Here is a 20,970-nt window from a genome sequence, read left to right on the forward strand (position 1 = left end):
AGTGGCTTCCCAAAATAGCTGGACCCTAAACGATGGGGCTGAGGACAACACAAAGCACACAGTTTCTGCTGGCCATGTGAAGCCCCCCACTGCCTGATCTTGGAGACAGGCAGGGTCCAGGTGATGGCTGAGTCTCTGCGGTCCAGGTCTTGTTGGGACAAGGCTCTAGTGAAGGATCAAGGACCAAGTGCTCTCTGCTGAGAGGTGAACCAGCAGGTGAACTGACCACATCAAGGCGCACAATACAGAGATGAGGTGATAATACACAGGTAGGACACCGCCCTGTAAGTGCAGACTCTGGTTCTATCCCAGGTACCACAAGTGACGCCCCCCCTCCCAGCACTTTCCCCAACACAAAGTCAAGAGTAAACCCTAAATACAGAAGTAACCCCTGAGACTGGTGTGGATCTCCCCCCCAAAAAAATCCAAAGCCCACAATGCACTGAGCACTGAGTAGGCACAGGACCACCCATGCTCAGACCCTCACAGCCCCTCCTGTCCCTACCTGAAATAGATGCAGCTCGCAAAGTGGGAGATTCTAGAAGGCTCTTCATGCTTCCATATATTTCCTCTCTCAATTTCTATTGATCCTTTCCTTTAGTAACCTATTAACTACACAACCCAAGAATTAGAAAAAACATTCATGTCTTGAGTCTCTTTTTTTTTGGACATTAATAATTAGATATTTATTCTGGTGACTGTAAGACATGATGGAAAGATCTACAAGTGTTCAGAGGTTGGGAAAACTCATTTGAGGTGAATTTGAGCAACACCCTGGGGTTTCACATTGTCATGCTTATTGCTTGATTGTCCGACTGCAAATAGCAGGGAGTGGAGGATAGGCCCTCTGGGAAATATAAGACCTGCAGCCACTGCCTAAAAAAACAATAAGAATTTATGTAGGTTTGGGTTTTTTTTTTTCTTTTTGGGTCACACCTGGCGATACACAGGGGTTACTCTTGGCTCTGCACTCAGGAATCACCCCTGGCGGTATTCAGGGGACTATATGGGATGTTGAGAATCGAACCTGGGTCAGTCTCGTGCAAGATAAATGCCCTAACCTCTGTGCTATCGCTCCAGCCACCAAGAATTTATGTGGGTTTTGTTTTTGTTTTTGTTTTTGCCTTTTGGTCACACCTGGCGATGCACAGGAGTTACTTCCTGTGCACTCAGGAATTACTCCTGGAAGTGCTTGGAGGACCAGATAGGATGCTGGGAATCGAACCCGGGTTGGCTGCATGCAAGGCAAACGCCCTAACCTCTGTGCTATTGCTCCAGACTTGCAATAAGAACATATGAAAGGACCAAACGAGAGACCTGATTCCTTCATTTTTTGTGATCCCCACTGACCCAGATCTCACTCAAAAATGCAGCATGATTTTCTTCCCACAAATATGTGTGATTCCAAAAGAATACACATATTTGTATTGTATTCCAATACAATACTCTCTCTCACCACCTCAGCCTCTGACCCTGGAGGAGCCGAGTCCCCTCACACTGCAGGAGCTCCTGCGGAGATGAGCTTTCTCTGCTCTGCAGCCTTCAGTGCGGGACACAACCTCAGAATGCTGAGGTGGGCAAGACTGAAAACCAGTAGCCTGGATCCACTGATAATCTATTCCTACCAGCAGGAGAGACAGTGCAGGGTTAAGGCACTTACTTTGCATGAGCACCAACAGGTATGACACAACATGCCCTCTTGTCCAATTGATTCCTACTCTCCTGCTTCCTGTAATTCAGGTTCTTTCTAGAGGAAATTGATTTCAAACAAACTGTGAGGCAATTGGAGACACGTCAGACAACCCCCCCTGCAGATTAGAAATGTGTTAAGGCAGTAAATTTCAGATGAGGTTCTGTATTTGGACACATAAATATATAATATACCCAAAGAAATATGACTGACTTTACATTTTTTATTGTATTTATTTTATCATTCATTTATTTATTTGGGGAGGAGATTGGGGCCACACCCAATGATGCTCAGGGATAGTTACTCCTGGCTCTGCCTCAAGGATCACTCCTGATGGATTTGGGGGCCATATGGGGCTCTAGGGATTGAACCCAGATCGGTTGCGTGCAAGGCAAGGACGTACCCACTGTACTACACTGTACTATCTCTCTATCCCTGTTGCTACTCAGTTTAATAAAATGTTTTAAATTTTTTTCCATAGAACAATTTCAGTAGGGAATAGATATTATTATTCTGGAAAATAGAAAGTTCGAAAAGGATGGACAGAGCCAAGTTCCAAGTTCCCATATGGGAACTGCCAAAGAACAAAGTAGATCAGGGAAGAGAACAGATCAGTATGGGACCCTGTCTCCCACCTCCTCAAAGTATGTGATAAGAAATCACACACAATCAGATCTTTTGGTTGAAAGAGAATCAGTGGGTCTTGAATCACAGAGTGGGGGTGTGAGGAACTCCCGGGGCCCGCTGGCCCATGCTGATGGCTGTCTCACACTGTGAAGGAAAACAATGACAGACTCAGCTGGGTCACGGAAATGACATCCTGAACATGCTTCCGACATCCCTCTCAAGGAACCCCCCCAACCCGGTCCTGTCCCCTCTCCCTTCCCCTTCACACTTCAGGCCTCCAGAATCTCACCTGTAGGGTGTATGAGAGACTCATCACAGCCCTGGGCACTGTTGCTGGGGAAGAACAAACAGGACAGTTCAGAGCCCATGAGGTGGGACTAAAGGAGGGACTAGGGGTGGGGGAGCTCACGGCGGGCTCTGCTCTACAAGCTCCCAAAGGGCTTTGGGATACTGCGCTCCCCCCCCCAATACTTACTTGCAAACTGAGGGTAGTTTCTTTTTGGCATCTGTGGAAAGAAAACATCCTGTGAGAAGTCAGGGAGGAGGCAGAACCCCTCATCCTGGATCAGAGAAGTATCCAGAGTGGGACTGGGACCCATGTCAGAATCAGGAAGCCTGAGAGTAGGACATGTGTGGGCCTAGGCCAGCACTCCCAGAGGTCTGTGCTCTGTAGGGACCCTCTGTCCTGTGGCTGCTGGGAACCCAGTCCATCGCCAGATTCATCAAGGCGAGAAATTTGATCTTCATTGTTCCTATGTGTTTTAATACAGAGAAAGTAAGTAAGGACCGGAGATGTAGCTCAGTAGCAGAGCTCTGGACTTAACTGCTGGCACAGGAAAAAAGTTTTGAAAAATAAAAGCAAAAAAGTAAGTGAACAAATAAATAGGGTGTGGGTTGTATTTCCCATTAATGAGCAGAATAGACTTCTCTCTGGACCTTAAAAACCCTCAGCAGAAAATAAAACTTAGACATTCCCCCAATTCCTTTCCTACCTGATTGCTTCCTGAAGATCACAGCTGTCACCACAGCTCCAGTGACCACCGCCCCAAGGAGAGCCAGACCAACAATGATGCCCACAGTGAGGATGGTGGACTGAGAAGGGGGCTCTGGGAAGGAAGGAACGAGAGAGTCTGACCCCCAGCCCCAGCCTGACCTTCAACAGTTTCCCAGAGGGAGCAACCTTGATTCCCTTGAGAACAGGCTCTGTGCCCTGTCCCCCTCCTCACCCCATCTCAGGGTGACAGGCTCCGGCAGCCCCTGGTGCTGCACACGGCACGTGTATCTCTGCTCCTCTCCAGAAGGCACGACCACAGCCGCCCACTTCTGGAAGGTTCCATCCCCTGAAGGCCTGGTCTCCACCAGCTCTGTGTGCTGGGTCAGGTCCTCCCCATCACGCTGCCAGGTCAGGGTGATCTCGGCAGGGTAGAAGCCCAGGGCCCAGCACCTCAGGGTGACCTCCCGGTCAGAGAAGGGGTGGTGGGTGATGTGACTTCTGGGGGCTTCTGAGAAAAAAAAAATCAGACTTTCAGGCAACTTGCTTTTGGAGCCATTGAAAATCACTCATATAACCATCCTGAGAATGAAAAATACTGAGGTGGAGAGTTATGACAAATCTCAGAACAGACTGGACAGAGGCTTCCAGGAAAATCTCATTCTTTTTTTTTTTTTTTTTGCTTTTTTGGGTCACACCCAGCGATGCACAGGGGTTACTCCTGGCTCTGTACTCAGAAATTACCCTTGGCGGTGCTCAGGGGACCATATGGGATGCTGAGATTCGAACCTGGGTTGGGCAAATGCAAGGCAAACGCCCTACCTGCTGTGCTATCGCTCCAGCCCCGGAAAATCTCATTCTTTGGAAAGTTTTGGAATCAGGTTGAGATGGCCAAGGACACAAGGCAGATCTGAGGGGGAGAAAGGAGTTCTGGTCCTGCTTTGGGGGTGATAAGTGGAATACAAAAGCTTAAGTCAAGACATCACACACGGGGTTGGAGCGATAGCACAGCGGGTAGGTCGTTTGCCTTGCACGCGGCCGACCCAGGTTCGATTCCCAGTGTCCCATACGGTACCCCTAACACCGTCAGGAGTAATTCCTGAATTAATGAGCCAGAAGTAACCCCTGTGCATTGCTGGGTGTGACCCAAAAAGAAAAGAAAAGAAGATCTCAAACACAATGGGTGTGGGGCAGAGAAGTCTGAGAAAGTCCCTTTTCTTAAAGGCTCCAGAGTTAAAGAGAAGCGCTCATCAGTCACTCTAGGGAGTGCTTCTCCCTCCATCCTCAGAGACCAAGTCCCTTAACTGCCCAGAGAGAACGGTGGCATTCTGAGTGCATCACTCTCTGGTTCCCAATCTGATCACCAGGGCAATTCCTGGCTCTCCAAAGGAGAGGAATTATTCTGATGCGCATCCCATTCTCCTCTCTTAACTGAGGAAGGATCATTCCAGAGAGGGTAACCTGGGAGGGTCCCGAGGGCCCCGGTACCAGCCCGCAGCAGTGGTACCTGCACGCAGCAGCGTCTCCTTCCCCTCCTCCAGGTATCGGCTGAGCCCTTCAACGCACTCCCCATCCAGGTAGAATCTGTTTTCTGCTGCCACCGAGCCCCTCTCCCACTTGCTCTGGGTCATCTGAGCCGGCGTGTCCGCCGCGGTCCAGGAGCGCAGGTCCTCGTTCAGGGCGATGTAGTCGGCGCCGTCGTAGGCGAACTGACTGTAGCCGCGCAGGAGGCGCCCGTCTGAGCCCACGTCGCAGCCGCACAACCACTGGTAGGTGTGAGAGCCTGGAGCCAGGACAGCAGTCAGCCCCTCCCATCTAGCCCGCCCCGTGAGGGAGTCCGGGCTGTGATTGGTTAGAATGAGCCGATTGACAGAAAGGAACCCAAACCGCCTAATCCAAGGTTTTATCTCGGGTGAGGATTCAAATCCCGAATCTGAAGCTGCTCAGACACCGAGACGCCAGCGAACCCGGACGGGGCTGGCGGTGGTGCCCCGGCCGAACCTGCGCGCTCACCTGCCTCGCTCTGGTTGTAGTAGCCGCGCAGAGTGTTTAGGCTGACGCGGAAATTTTGCGCGGTGACCTTGTAGATCCGCGTCTCCCGCTCCCAGTGCTCGGGTCCCTCCTGCTCCACCCACTGCGCCCGCGGCTCGGCCTTCGGACTCGCCGAGTCGCTGTCGAAGCGCACGAACTGCGTGTCGTCCACGTAGCCGACTGCAGTGAAGCGGGGCTCCCCGCCGGGCCGGGATACAGCAGTGTAGACGTACCTCAGGGAGTGGAGGCCTGGGAGAGGGGAAGGGGTGAGACCCGGCGTCCCCGGGCTGAAGGTGACCTGACTCGGGGAAGGGGAAGTGCCCGCAGAAACTTTCCCGCTCTCCCTCCGCCCCCATACACCCCTTGCTTTGCACTCACCCGCCCAGACTTCGGTCAGGGCCCTTGAGAGAAGAAGGAAGAAGATCCTCGACAATCCTCTGGGGTCCCGGATCCACATACTAGGGTTGGGTCTGGAAGCAAGAGCTGGGGTCTGTGGAGCCCAGACTAAGGCGGGAAGAGACGGAGCTTGGGAAGAGACGGGGCTGGGGCTGGGGCTGGGGCTGCGGCGGTTAGAGACAGGGCTGGGGCTAAAAGAGACAGGGTGGGTGGGGAAAAGCAACGGGAAAGGGAAAAGACAGGTCTGGGAAGGGAAAAGACAGCTGGGGAAGGGAAAAGGCAGGGGTGAAGAAAGAAAAAGACAGAGCGGGGAAGGGAAAAGACATAGGAAGGGAAAACACTGGACTAGAGCTGGAAGAGAAATGACTGGGGGTGGGGCTGCTGCCGGAGTTAAGAGACTGAAATGGGCGTGTTCTGAGCTCTGACCTAACATAACTTCATAATTGATTGGCTTCTCCAGAAGTCAGTCAGTAAAGTCAGAATAAAAACTGAAACCACTTGAGGACCCTGACTGATAGTACTGGAAGGGCTCAACATTTAGGGTGGAGGGATGCATTATACTGAGAGGAAGAGGTAGTGCTGAAAGGTGTAAAGTGTTATGTATGAAACCCTAACTATGAAGGTGGGTAAAGGACCCCTCCTGAGGCAGACTGGTGGGAGGGAGGTAAAATGGGGGGAGGGCAATCGGTGGAGCGAAGTGATCACTGGTGTTGTAACTGTGTTGAAGGATCAGTGTTGTAAAATTGTATGCCTGAATCTTCACATGAATAACTTTGTAATTTCACGATGACTATAAAAATATAAATAATTTTTAAGGGAAATGCACACTTTCACTGGGTGATCGGAGACCAAAGTTCTCTTCCTGCTGAGACTATAACAGATTTTTAATAATTACACTGTGGGGGGGTCAAAGAGCAGTATAGCAGGCAGGATGTCTTCTTTGCACATGGCCAATCAGGTTCAATTCCCAGCACCCCATATGGTCCCTGAAAATACCCACCAGGAATAATCCCTAAACACAGAGCCAGGACTAAGCCCTGACCACTGCCAGTGTGGGCCAAAAACAAGTGAACAACAACAAAAAAGTTTTAATCAATCTCTGAGCTCGGATCATTTGTCTTAGACTCTGAAGAAAATATGCAAATAGCCTATGGAAGCATATGAACTGCAGAAGAAGAGAGAGGAAAAATTATTACAGAGAGCAAGAGAGTTAAATCATCTGAGGCAAACAGCAAAGCAAATGCTATGTTCCTCCACTGCATCCTAATCATTCCTTCTCTCCTCTTCAAACTAAAATAATGAAGAAGGCTCTAGCTAAATTAGCAGTCACTGACCATGTACATGCCTGAGGTCTTATGAATCTACTGTAACGGTAAAATCACATCTGCTCAGCAACTGCAAGCAGGACTAAACTTGGGAGAATCTGAAATTACCTTGGAATGGAGAGATAGGTGGAAGGGTGCATGCCTTACATGTGGGAGGTCCAGGTTCAAGCCCTGGCACTGCAAGATTCACCAACACCTTCAAGAGGACCTACAGAGCTTAGAGTAATAGGGCTGGGAGTAATCTCTGAGAATTATCAGGTTTGGCTTCTCCAGAGCTAAAGAGAGAGATGAAAATGTGTGAATTCTTGCATGTGGGAGGCCCAAGTTTGGTCACTGGCACTGCACAGTCCCTAACCACTGCCAGGAGCTACCCTCAAGAACAAAGACTATCATAGCTACTGACTACCATTCAGTGTGCCCCAAATACGTACAAAAGAAAAATTCTGGAACAGTAACAGAACAGCAGGTAGGGTATTTGCCTTGCACCTGGTCAACCTGGGCTCAATCCCCAGCATCCAAAATGGTCCACTGAGCATCACCAGAAGTATTTCCTGAACTCAGAGCCAGGGTTATCACTGAGCATCACTGGGTATGGCCCAAAAACAAACAAAAAAAATTATAAACTTTTCTCCAGAATTCTCAAGTGCTAGGATGTCCCTGGGATCAGCCTCCTGAATAACATAGCAGTATCACATCTCTGCACCCTTCAGGTGCTTGATGATGATGCCAACACTATAGCATCTGCAGAAACCTCCACAACACTTGCCCTGGATCATGGCACCTCTGATCTGGCAGGATGTGGCAGTTTCACATGTTGTCCTCTGGCCTTGAGCACAGTGAAACTCTTCCTCCAGAGACAGGGAATGAGTATGGGGTGGCTGGTTGTCAGGATTAGCGATGACAGGGATGATTAGAGAGTTGGGGATTAGGATAGATCTATGGAACCGGAGGCCCCATTGTGAGTATCTATTACCTGACATCTCTTACTGTGAGTGCCCAGGTATCTAGGTCAACTCAAACCCCACATGCAGTACATCTCCAGTGCTGCCACTTCTTCCCCTCTCCCTGCAATGTTGCTGGGGAAAATGATGTGGGTGGAAAGACTATCCCCAGTACACACATGACATGGGGAACAGGGTCCTTCCTCCTGGGGAGGGAAACCTCTTCAGAGATCTGAATCTGGTTCAGGTAGAGGATGAACATGAACTTCTGACTTTATTAAGTCACACTCTCTTAGCCTCTTGCTGATTCTTGGTTGTTTATTATACATGGTACAAAGCCCGCATGGCCAAGGGGCGCCGCACTGTTCGTCTGCACACTGCCTTCTGGCTGCTCCTTTGGGATGGGCTCAGCGTGTGCTTCTGACTTTGAACTCTTGCCCTCCACCACTTGGTCTCTGCCCTCAGGGAAAAGTCTCCCATGGATATTAGTGACATATCTGTGAGTCTATGTTTCCTACTACCTCCCTTCTGAAGGATATGCTGAACCCTTCTCAGAGGCACAGTTGGCTCTCCCAGCACAGTGCTGACTTCAGTTGTAGCTGCCCTCTGGGTCCTACTGTACATAACCCTCTGTGGGTCTCAGGCTTACATTGTCTCTCCATTCCTTCAGCTCCTTCCTCCTACTTGCTGCCACATATAGGTGAACGAGTCATGTCTATTGTTTTAATACATGAACATTGTTTTTGCTGGTCTAGTAGAGTTACCAAGGAGTGAGGATGTGGCAGCCAAGCTCTGGTCTGTTGATAAGCCCGTGTCCTGATAATGTGTCCCCAAACCACTGAATTGTTCCTAAGCCATGCTGGTGCCTTGATCAAGCGCCCTCACATTTCAAGCCTAGATGTGTTCCTCCTACACAGATATCCAGGCTGCTTCTTCCAGCCCCCTGAGTGAACACCAACTGCTCTCTGCCATCGCTTTAAAATATCTGTTTCAGGGGCCGGAGCGATAACACAGCGGGTAGGGCGTTTGCCTTGCACGCGGCCGACCCGGGTTTGAATCCCAGCATCCCATATTGTCCCCCAAGCACTGCCAGGAGTAATTCCTGAGTGCAAAGCCAGGAGTAACCCCTGAGCATCACTGGGTGTGACCCAAAAAGCAAAAAAAAAAAAAGTCTGTTTCAAATGTCAGCAATGTACTGAGTGTATTCAAGCCAGTAACCTGAGGAGAGACTGAGTGGGATGGGTGCTGCTGAGAGTGGACATAGGTCATGAGCACCATCAAGTTCATGGTAGGAAATGTTGACAATTAGTCACCCCCAGCAGTTACTCCCAGCAGTTCTCAGGATCAATTCTGGGACTTCTGGTTTCAAAACATGCTCTCCAGCCCTTTGAGCCCTCTCCCCAGTCCAAAATTATTGACTGTTTTTTGCTAAAGTGTTTCTAGATATAGACAAATAAAGGGGAGAGAATAATAGTACAATGGACAGGTGCTTGTGCTTTCAGGAAGTTTATTAAACAGGCACACCCTATGCAAATAAGGGTCAAAAGTACCAAGGTCATGTACTTGCTCTCACACAACAGGCCCTCTCAGCAGGTGCCACCTGCAAGTCTCCCACTGAGAATGAGAAAGCTCCTCCATCCAGCACAGGTAGACTGGCAGGTTGCATGAAAGACAAAAAGCAGGCAGACAGACAGACATTCTCTGCACACTGTACCCATGGTGACCGAGGAGCCGGTCTCTTATGATGCTGTGCTTACAAAGACCATGACCTTGACTGTGTAAAAACACAAAAAAGAAGAGGGACCAACGAGGCTCTATCTCTCCCACTGCCCATGTTCGGTAGTCTCACGCCGATTCCCCACCCCTGGGGGAGGTTGATGGTGATGATGAGGCAGGCAAAGGAAGAAGGCCAAACTGGTTGCTCAATCAGTTTATTCCGTTCTCTCTGCTTCTCTCCTGGTTCTCGATCTCTCTCTGGATCTTCCTCTATCCCTTTCTGCCCCGCTCGTTCTCACTTCTTTCACCTTGTGCTCTGCTTATGTGTGTGCCACTGTGCTCTCTTCTGTCTGTCTCTCTGTGCCTGTCTCTTTGTGCCTGTCTCTCTGTGTCTGTCTCTCTTCTTCCTCTTCTTCTGCCTCTCCCGTCAGTGCCCCACAGTATCAGTTTATATAGCAAATTACATAGGGCGGTAGCACAAAGGTGGGTTTAACATCAACAAATCAACAAAGAAGGGTAAGACCATTTCTTGAGGAGATTAACAAAATCTCATCTAAGGAAATCTCATCTAAGGATGATCCACTCAAGGGTGTGATTCCAAACAAGGGTGTGTCAGGGTGTGAGCTAGTAATCTACTTAAATAGTTATAGTAAATCTACTTCTAGTATTTCTAGCAATGTCATTCTGTATGAGCACAGTAAGAGATAGAACCTTAAAGTTTGGTTCTTCCTGAGGACATTGACTATATAATTCAGACCACAGTCCTCAGGCCAGGTTAGTCTTCCTAAGCCCAGCAGGATCCTAATCTCGTCGTTACTTTTGGATCATGACAGCATTGTCCATGATCATGCCCTCAACTTATAGTTGAGTATTGTGGCACTTTGGCCTGGCCCATTTTGATGCCAGGGTATCTCACAACTTGACCTGGGTCCATTCCATTCCTCGTCAGGACCCTGCTCTTGGAGTGCTAGGAATTAAGGGCAACTGAGTTGAGGAAGCAGATGCCCAGGAGTAAATGTTATTGGAGTCAGTCAACTCCCAAGTTACAAACATAATATTAACTATCTTCCTGTGTCCATACAGAAAGGACATTGCTCTAAGGTAAACTAAGTTCCCTGCGGCAAGGCTGAAAGGACAAACCCCATGTTCTCCTACACTTCACCTCTCTCCATTCCTTAATTCTTCCTGGTCTTCACATCCGGAGAAGGAACTAAGAAAGGAATCATTTCCCCTGTCATTAAAGGAGGCTCAAAAGGAGCAACTTTCAGTGACAGGTGGAGATAGGGTAGAGGGAACCTGAGAATCTCCCAGAACCTCATCAGTTCAGTGATCTGAATGGGGCTGAGGCTGCAACTGTTCATGCCACTCAGCTGTTGTTCTTTTCTCCAGGACAAAAAGTATCAAACAGTATATTTGAGCCCTGCCACTGACCTCCCAATACTGGTGCTGTGCTGGGAAGGGAATAAAAGTCTCCTTAGGGACTGGAGAGACAGTACAATAGGTAGTACACTTGCCTTGATATGGCTAAACTTGGGTCCAATAACTGCGACCCCGCATGTCCCCTGAGCACTAATAAGAGTGATCACTGAATCAGAGCCAGGTCCTGAGCACTGTCAGATATGGTCCCCAAATCAAACATATATTTTTTAAAAGAAGAAGAAGAAGAAGAAGAAGAAAGAAGAAGAAAGAAGAAAGAAGAAAGAAGAAAAAGAAGAAGAAGAAGAAGAAGAAGAAGAAGAAGAAGAAGAAGAAGAAGAAGAAGAAGAAGAAGAAGAAGAAGAAGAAGAAGAAGAAGAAGAAGAAGAAGAAGAAGAAGAAGAAGAAGAAAAGTTTTCTCAATATGAAAAATGTTCAAGATTTGCTACACAACAATGAGCATATAATGAACAATATTGTCATGCACAGGAGGTGAAGAGATAGTACAGGATGTAGGCTGCTTGCTTTGTACATAGCTGACCCAGATTCAATCCCCAGTATCCCACACAGTCCCCTGAGCACCATCAGGAGTAATTCCTGAGTACAGAGCCAGGAGTAACCCCTGAGCATTGCTGAGTGTGGCCCAAAAACAAAACCAAAAAAATTAATAAATAAACAATATTGTCATGAACAATTGCAAATTATTAAGATGGGCATTTTTCGATTGTTTTGGTTTTTGTTTTCTGTTCCTAGCTCTGAGGTTGCTCTGGGCTTACTCCAGAGGTGCTTTGGGAACATGTGGTTCCAGAAGTCAAACCGATGCTCCCACAGGCAAAGATGCATTCCAGCCCTTTCAGCTATCACCCTGGCTCTATGTGATGCTTTTTATTTCTGGGGCATTGATAAGAACCACACCTGGTTGTGCTAAGAAACTACTCCTAACTCTGTGCTCAGAGATTACTTCTGGCACTGCTCTCAAGGGGCCATATGCAGTGCCAGAGATTGAACTGGGGACAGTCACATGCAGGACAAGTACCTTATGCCCTGTACTTTCTCTCCAGCTCTATGTTATGGTTTTTAAATTACTACTGCTTAGTAGTACACTTTAAAGTTGGGGAAGGTGATGCATCCCATCTTCTTTTTCCCAAGGATTACTTTAGCTATTCATGGGGAATTTCAGGAGTGTTTGATCTATTTCTTTGAAAAATGTCATGGGTATCCTTATAGGGGCCACATTGAATCTGTCTAATGCTTATGTTATGCTTTTTATTATAAATAAAATAAGTGAATTTTGTTTTTCACATAAAACCTAGAGTTACAGGTTCACAGTTAAATCTTTTCTCCCTGCCACTCTCAATTACATCTTCTAAACCTTGTGAGAAACCATATAATCAAAGACAATGACCAGCAATTTTACCAACAAGAGAGACCAACAATTTTACCCTCACACTCTGAGCTGGGAATCTGAATACACTGGTGGTCAAGAAGTCTGGTGAGGAGTGTGAGGAACTGGTCCAGAACAGACCACAGGAATCAATTTAGCTTTCTCAAGACTCTTTCTACAGGAGCCTGCATTGCAGAATAACTTGTTTTTCTGCCCCTGAGCAGAGAATTCGGATACAGGCGCCCCAGTTTCAAGAAGGGTGGTGGTCAGACCAGATACCCAGATGCCTCTCACAAGACCCATGTCACAAGACCCATGACTGCCCCCCAAAACAGGGACATTCCTAAATATTGCCGCAAATGGTGATCTCTAAAACCGTACGTAGGCCAAGAAGTGATGTCCTTTTAAGTGGATTGGTTAGAAAGGTATGTATTATTACAAATCTATTGGCTATGAAATGCACAGGCTCTGCTATAATAGCCGGGGAAGGCCTATATAAGATCTCCCTTGGAGAAGCTCTGGGTCTTGCCCAACCTGCTGGACCTGCATGTCCACGAAGGCGGCTGGGCCCTGGTTAGCCAGTCTTACAATAAACCCTGCTTGCTGTTTGCAGTCTCTGGAGTCTCTTTGTTGGTAAAGGAAGATCTCAATCCGCGCCCTAACAAGGAGATAATATTCTAACAAAGCCATGGACTTTGTTCATCTTTCCATAAGGGCTTTGTCTTTGTTCAATATGTTAATGAGAGAAACATGTTAACTTCTATTATTGACATATTGAATATTCAATAAACATATCAAAGGTTAATGTTATTGAATATGTTAACATAATGAATGTGTTAATGACTGAAGCAGCAGGACAGAATAGCAGAATGACTGCTGGCCAAGTTTTAGATGTTAATCTGACTGCAGATTCTAAAGTAAACAGAGGAAAAGCAGGTGGCAGAGATACACAGGTCAGTACCAGAACTTCCTGTCCCCTCTACTCAGCTCATCTTTTGGTTTGGACTATGATGTTCCACAGGATGATCATGACAGGATGGACAGTTACCCAGCACTTGTCCCTCCTCTTCCCACTGGAGGGCTCTGTATTGCCTCAAACACCAGCATGCATCAAGAACACCTTACAAGGGGCAAAGTGGCCGCAGTTCTGAGAGTGGACAAGAATCTTCCAAGTCTGAAAAGGTGTAAAGAGACGATTTTCTGCTAACATTTAGAAGGAGTTGACCCAGATAAATCAAGAAAACTTGGACAAAGTGAAAAGTAACAGAGCAAACAAGGAGGGATGAAGAATCAGTCAGAACAGCAGAAGACTGGAGAGATAATCAAGCAGGTAAGGCACTTGCCTTGCACGAGGCTAGTCTCAGATTCAATCCTCAACACCTCATCTGGTCATCTGAACACCACTAAGAGTGATCCCTGAGCACAGAGCCTCCTGTAAGCCCTGAGCAACACCAGGTATGATCCAAAACCCAATATCAAAACAAACAAAAAATAACTCTCTCTGGGTCAGAGAGAGTAGTACAGGTGTTAAAGTGTTTGCCTGACATGCAGCTGACCCTGGTTTGATTCCTGGCACCGCATATGGTCCCCCAAACACTTCCAGGCTTCACTTCTGAGCATAGAACCAGAAAGAGCCCTTGAACATTGTCAATTGTGATTCACCCCCATGAAATAAAAATAAAGGTAAAATTATAATATTTTTTAACAAGAAAGGAGGGCCAGTGCAATAGTATAGCAGGTAAGGCATTTGTCTTGCACACAGCCAGCCAGGGTTCCATCCCCGGCATCTCATATGGTCTGCTGAGTGATTCCTGAGTGCAGAACCAGTGTAACCCCTGAGCATCATTAGGTGTGGCCCCCCCAAAAAAAACAAAATAAATAAAAAGAAAGGAAGATATTGCTAGACTGGAGAGAAAGTACAGTGAATACTAGCTTTGCATGACACAGGTTTGATCTCCCAGCACCACATAGGGTGCTCTGAGCACTGCCAGGAGAGATCCCTGAGGACAGAGCAGAAGTAAGACGTGGTCTAAAAACTAAAAGGACAAAAAAGAATGGAGTTTTGGGCTGGAGTGATAGCACAGCGGGTAGGGCGTTTGCCTTGCACGCGGCCGACCCGGGTTCGAATCCCAGCATCCCATATGGTCCCTCGAGCACCGCCAGGAGTCATTCCTGAGTGCATGAGCCAGGAGTGACCCCTGTGCATCGCTGGGTGTGACCCAAAAAAGCAAAAAAAAAAAAAAAAAAAGAATGGAGTTTAGGGGCTGGAGTGATAGCACTGTGGGTAAGGCATTTGTCTTGCATGCGGCCAACCCGGGTTTGATTCCTAGCATCCCATATGGTCCTCCAAGCACCGCCAGGAGTAATTCCTGAGTGCAGAGCCAGGAGTAACCCTTGTGCATCACCGGGTGTGATGCAAAAAAAAAAAATGGAGTTTTTTTTTGTTGGCTGATTTGCCACAATTCACCCTGCAGGGGGGTACAGAGAAAGAAATATCAATGAGCCCTAGTTGCTGAAAATTTGAGAAATTTGAGGGTTTAGTACATTCTGTTTTGGGTTCCATATGGACATTTCTTAATTTATTCATTGTTTCTGTAGCCCCATCCCCCTTCCCACCTAGGTATGAGATTGGTCTGGGTCCTTCTGTTCTGTTCTGAATCATAACTTATGATTTATGGCCAATTCATATTGCCTAGTTACCTGTTTATGCTCTCCTTATATGTATACCTTCCCATGACTAAAATAATACACCAAGATAAGGCATTTCTTAATTCAGAGTATATGAAAAGTAGAGAAAAAACACAATTTCACCCTTTACTATCACACTTCTTGCCCTTTCTGCTCTGCCCCATAAGCTGATTTTTATCCTACTCCTGACTCACAGGCGGCATGAAGGCAGTTTTTCTCCTTGAAGACTCAGTCCCCACAGCTGCTTTAGAGAGCATGCTAAAGAGATCTCTGTGCAGGATTAAATGGCTTATCTTGCAGCAGCCCACCTGTCCAATTCCCTGAACAGAACATTGTTCCCCAAGAGATTCCTGAGCACAGAGCTAAGAGTAAGCTCTGAACATGGTTCCCCTAGAGACTCCTAAGCACAGAACTAAGAGTAAACTCTGAACTTCACCGGGTGTGGCCCCAGAAAAGAAAGAAAAAGAAACTAAAACTATAAAGCAAAAGTGGCTATTACAAACTTCAGGCACTTCCAGGCCGAAGGGCACTTTCCGACTGGGGCAACGGGGTGAGTAGCAGTTACCAGGCTGGAAAACCACTGATTTAAAAGAAATCAAAGTCGTCATTGATAGACTAGCAAAGCTGCCAGCAATGCGGGAAGTGCGCAGCTGTGTGTGGGTTCTGGCCTCCAGCCCCGGGCAGTTGCATTCGAGATCACGCCCCTGGGCAGGTCCCTGGGAAACCTGGCATCTGCTTCTCCACAATCTCTGGGGATCCCCGGACTGTGGGCGGGGAGAAGCTCCCTCCAGCTACTCCGGAGGCGCCCGAGATTCTCAGACCCGAGAACGCGTCCTGCTGCCCCAGCCTGGGGAACCGGGAGCTGCCAGGCTGGAGAGAAGCGGCTTCCAGCCCTAGGAAAACAGCGGCCACAGAGTCGGGAACCGCCGGTCCTGCCCGCGACACTGAGGCACATAGTGCAGATCTGGGCGACTCCCACAGAACACACGACGCTACAGCTCGCAAACGCCCAGAGGCGTGCATGCCCGAGACTCTGTACCCGCCTGTCCTAGGCGGACAAGTCAGCGGGTTAGAACCGCACACGGAATAAGAGCTGGATTCCAGATTTACCAGGAACAGCTCCTCCCAGCAGGGACAGTTGTGTCCCCTGGTCCTTCCCAAAAAATCTGAGAGGACAGAAATCTCTGCCTCGCCCCAGCCGCCAGAAACTCTTGCTTGGCTTTGCACATACAAGGGAAGGGAGCTTCAGGGGGCAGCCAGGGGGGATTTGTTGATGGTCCTGGTGCCCACAGTCTGCAAACCCCTGTCCTGAAAATGTGCTTCCCTGGTTCCTTTATCTAAAACCCACTCTTTGGACCTTGTAGACAAGGCAGTTACTTTGCTTGTAGTTCCTAAACCTGCCCCCTTATGGGGGAAGGGGAGGGTGGAGATGGGGGCACAGAACTCCCACATGCGATCAAGAAAAGAATGCACTTTGAGCCTTCTCCCAAACCCCCTTTATTTACTTTACATCCCTTGGGGAGGGGCTTCGGGGGTCTCAAGGAGAAGATGACTCGACTTACCACAAACGTCTTGCATCTTTGTTGGCCCCTCCCCCCATGATGCCAGGCCAACAGTCTAACCAGGCTCCTGGAAGAATAAGAGGATGGGGGGAGGTCGCCCCATGGACCTCTGTTCGCTAAAATTTTATAAGCACTGTGATTACGAAAAGGATCAAAGGACAGTCGTGACCAGAGACAGAAATCCTCCCCAACATGGGGGATCCGAGACTCCAGGCCCCGCCTGCCAACAAGGCCGTGCTTTGTCTTCCTCAGGGTCTGACCTTCCCCCTTTTACTCTGCCTGAGTCTCCAAGTCAGGAGAGAAGCCACAGGCCCCTCTACACCTGGGCAAGGAAACCGCAAAGCTGCAACAGTATTTTTTATTTTTTAGTAGAGCAAAATAGATTTTAGTGAATGAAATTTAGCGAGAAGAGATGTGAGGGGTGAGGAAGAGAGGAATATGTGATCAAGAACATTGCTTCTCCAGAGTGGAAAAAGCAGAGAGAAGAGAGAAATTCATGTTCAAGAGAGAACATGGACTTGGAATAAAAGAAAGCAGGCCAACATTTTATGGAATGTGTGTTTTGATTTCATTTTACCCACAGCACAAAAGTTCTGGTCTATAACCAAACTAAAAGTGACATTACTTGTGTGTGTCAAAAGGTCTTTCCAGTACTCGCTTCGGCAGCACATATACTAAAATTGGAACGATACAGAGAAGATTAGCATGGCCCCTGCGCAAGGATGACACGCAAATTCGTGAAGCGTCCCATATTTTTGTGAAAGTATATTCAAAATTGGAAGTTACTGAAAACATAGGAATTGCACTGGGGCCAGATCTATAGTACAAGGGATAAGGCATTTGTCTTTCCCGCCACTTAAAGTCTTCTGAGGACTGCCAGGAGTGATCCGTGAGCACCGAGCCAGGAGTAAGCCCTGGCACTGCAGGTGTGCCCCCTCCTCCTTCCCAAAATTGTGTCAATTCGTATATCTCAAAATTAAACATTTATTTTTCTTAGTAAATGTAAAAAAAAAAAAAAAAAAAAAGGTCTTTCCAGTGAGGTGAGGAAGACACACTCTATGCTTAGAAATAGAACCAACATGGGGGGGAGGGGCGGAGCGCTAGTGGGTGGAGCACATGATTTGCACTCAGTTAACCCAGATGTGTCTCCCAGCATTCCATCTGATCCCTTGATCAAGGAGTAATTCCTCAGTGCAGAGCCTGGAGTGACCCCTGAGCACCACTACAAGGCAAGCCCTTTAAGCCCTGTACATCACTGACTCCTAGTTGGTATAATGTTTTCTGAATCTCTTCAAAATCATTGGAAACATTATGATTATCACCTTTAAGTAATTTACCAGTTATATTATAAAGTAGAAACCTCCCATCAAACATAATGTTACTATTGTTTTTTGAAAATTACTAAGAGGGGCTGGAGCGACAGTACAGTGGGTAGGGTGTTTGCCTTGCACATGGCCAACCGGATTTGATTCCCAGCACCCCATATGGTCCCCCAAACATGGCCAGGAGTAATTTCTGAGTGCAGAACCAGGAGTAATCCCTGAGCATCGCCGAGTGTGACCCAAAAAGCAAAACCAAAAAAAAAACCCTAAGATTCTCTTTTTTTCCCCAAAATTTCAGGATTACATAAAATCATAGTCACTTCCAATCACTTCCAAAGTGTAGTTATTACTTTTTTATTTTGTTTTGGGGCCACACTGCGAGTGCTCAGGGCTTACTCCTGGCTATGCACTCAGAAGTCACTCCTGGCAGACTAGGGGACCATATGGGGTGCTGGGGATGAAACTTGGGTTAGCAACTTGCAAACACCACCCCAAGTACTATCACTCTGGCCCTACCTACATAATATTTCAAAGTCATTCCTAGGGCTGGAGCGATAGCACAGCTGGTAGGGCGTCTGCCTTGCACGCGGTCGACCCGGGTTCGATTCCCAGCATCCTATATGGTCCTCTGAGCACCGCCAGGGGTGATTCCTGAGTGCATAGCCAGGAGTAACCCCTGTGCATTGCCAGGTGTAACCCAAAAAGCAATAATAATAATTATAATAATAAAATAAAATCATTCCTGAGGGCAGGGAGTGGCCCATAAGCTGGCGCATATGCTGTGCACGCAGGAGCACGGGGTCCTCTGAGCACAGCACAGTGCTGGGAATGTCTGTCGTTATTTCTGGGGTCAGGGGCAAAGTGAAAACAAGTATTCAAAATCCTCTGCTATTTGGAAACACCCTCTAGCATCTACATAATGCTCCTCCAAGGTGTGGATGTGCACACTGAGGCGTCTGAAGTGAGGGGCACAGTTGCCCGGCCTCTGCTCCCTCAGCAGGAACAAGAGGGGTCCCTGTACTAGGGTCACACTGCAATCCCCAAACTCTGTGTCCTGAAACAAGTGTTAGAGAGACCTGACCTGCTGCAGGCATTCCCAACCTTGCTCCCACAGGATCAGGAGAGAACCCAGGGCATCCCTCCGCAACTCCCCAGGATGATTACCCCATCATCAGCGGTCAAGAAAAGGTCCGTGACACACATAGAATAATTGCACTTTTTTTTTGGGGGGGGGTTATTTTTTTTTAATTTTTTTAAAATTTATTTATTTTTAATTAATGAATCACCATGAGGGTACAGTTACGGATTTATACACATCTGTGCTTATGCTTCCCCCATACAAAGTTCGGGAACCCATCCCTTCACCAGTGCCCATACTCCACCACCAGTAAACCCAGCGTCCCTCCAATCCTCCCCAATCCCATCTCCCCCCACCCCACCCTGTCACTGTGGCAGGGCATTCCCTTCTGTTCTCTCCCTCTAATTAGCTATTGTGGTTTGCAATAAAGGTGTTGAGTGGCCACTGTGCTCAGTCTCTAGCCCTCATTCAGCCCGCAACTCCCTTCTCCCACATGGCCTTCGACTACATTATAGTTGGTGATCCCTTCTCTGAGTTGCCCTTTCCCCAGAATGTGAGGCCAGCCTCCTAGCCATGGAGTCAACCTCCTGGTAGTTGTTTCTACAATTCTTGGGTGTTAGTCTCCCACTCTGTTATTCTATATGTCATAGATGAGTGCAATCTTTCTATGTCTGTCTCTCTCTTTCTGACTCATTTCACTTAGCATGAAACTTTTCATGCCGATCCACTTAAATTAAAAATTTGTGACCTCCTTTTTTCTAACAGCTGCATAGTATTCCATTGTATAGATGTACCAAAGTTTCCTCAACCAGTCATCCGTTCTAGGGCATTCGGGTTTTTTCCAGATTCTGGCTATTGTAAACAGTGCTGCGATGAACATACATGTGCAGATGCCATTTCGATTATACTTTTTTGCCTCTCTGGGATATATTCCCAGCAGTGGTATTGCTGGGTCAAATGGTAGCTCAATTTCTAATTTTTTGAGAATCGTCCATATTGTTTTCCAGAAGGGCTGAACCAGTCGGCATTCCCACCAGCAGTGTAGAAGGGTCCCTTTCTCCCCACATCCTCTCCAACAGCGGTTGCTTTTGTTCTTTTGGATGTGCGCTAGTCTCTGTGGTGTGAGGTGGTATCTTGTGGTTGTTTTGATCTGCATCTCTCTGATGATTAGTGATGTAGAGCACTTTTTCATGTGCCTTTTGGCCATTCGTATTTCTTCTTTGGTAAAGTTTCTGTTCATTTCTTCGCCCCATTTTTTGATGGGGTTGGATGTTTTCTTCTTGTAGAGTTCAACCAGAATAATTGCACTTTTTTTGCAAGGTATACACAACATAGTATGAGAGTGATACCCAAAGACAAAAGAAATGAGGGCCAAGAGGACTGGTCCATGGTAGGAAGCTTGCCACATTGTGGAGGTCAGAGAAGGGACCACTATGACAACGATAATTGGAAATGATCACTATTAAGAACTGAGTTCTGAAAGGAGGTAAAGTGATACACCTGATACCCTTTCAGTAACAATATTGCAACCATAGTGCCAAAAGGGGAAGAATGGAGAGAGAGATAGAGAGAGAGGTGTCTGCCCAGAGACAGGTTAGGGGGTGGGGAGGAGAAGCATAGACGTTTGTAACTGGAGGTATACCTCTTCTCCACTGAGGCGCATGGAGAGCCTCAGCCCGTGTCCTCGCCGTCTCTCTCACACGCACTCCACCATCTGCCTGATGCTACAGCCACCGCAGTCTCCCCTTTCCTGCTTGTCTCAGTCACCCCAGACCCCCAGATATCCTGCACTCTCATCTCCAC

The 20,970-nt window shown here is 47.7% G+C and overlaps 1 protein-coding gene and 1 non-coding gene across 2 annotated transcripts; one reads left to right on the plus strand and one right to left on the minus strand.

The window, feature by feature from the left end:
* Positions 1-1,967: 1,967 nt before the first annotated feature.
* On the minus strand, positions 1,968-6,068 carry LOC101559021 (class I histocompatibility antigen, Gogo-C*0203 alpha chain-like). Its single transcript, XM_055128622.1, has 8 exons — positions 5,718-6,068; positions 5,322-5,588; positions 4,816-5,091; positions 3,544-3,819; positions 3,310-3,423; positions 2,793-2,823; positions 2,607-2,650; positions 1,968-2,461 (listed from the first exon to the last, which is right to left on the minus strand). Exons 1-8 carry the CDS (start codon positions 5,794-5,796, stop codon positions 2,457-2,459), a joined length of 1,092 nt encoding a protein of 363 aa, XP_054984597.1. The 5' UTR covers positions 5,797-6,068; the 3' UTR covers positions 1,968-2,456.
* An 11,349-nt stretch (positions 6,069-17,417) lies between these two features.
* LOC129402777 (U6 spliceosomal RNA) lies at positions 17,418-17,524 on the plus strand. The gene has a single exon (XR_008628821.1). It is a non-coding gene; the product is annotated as a U6 spliceosomal RNA (small nuclear RNA).
* Positions 17,525-20,970: the final 3,446 nt, after the last annotated feature.

This window comes from Sorex araneus, chromosome 2 (genome assembly GCF_027595985.1).
Source record: "Sorex araneus isolate mSorAra2 chromosome 2, mSorAra2.pri, whole genome shotgun sequence".
Lineage (NCBI taxonomy): Eukaryota > Metazoa > Chordata > Mammalia > Eulipotyphla > Soricidae > Sorex > Sorex araneus.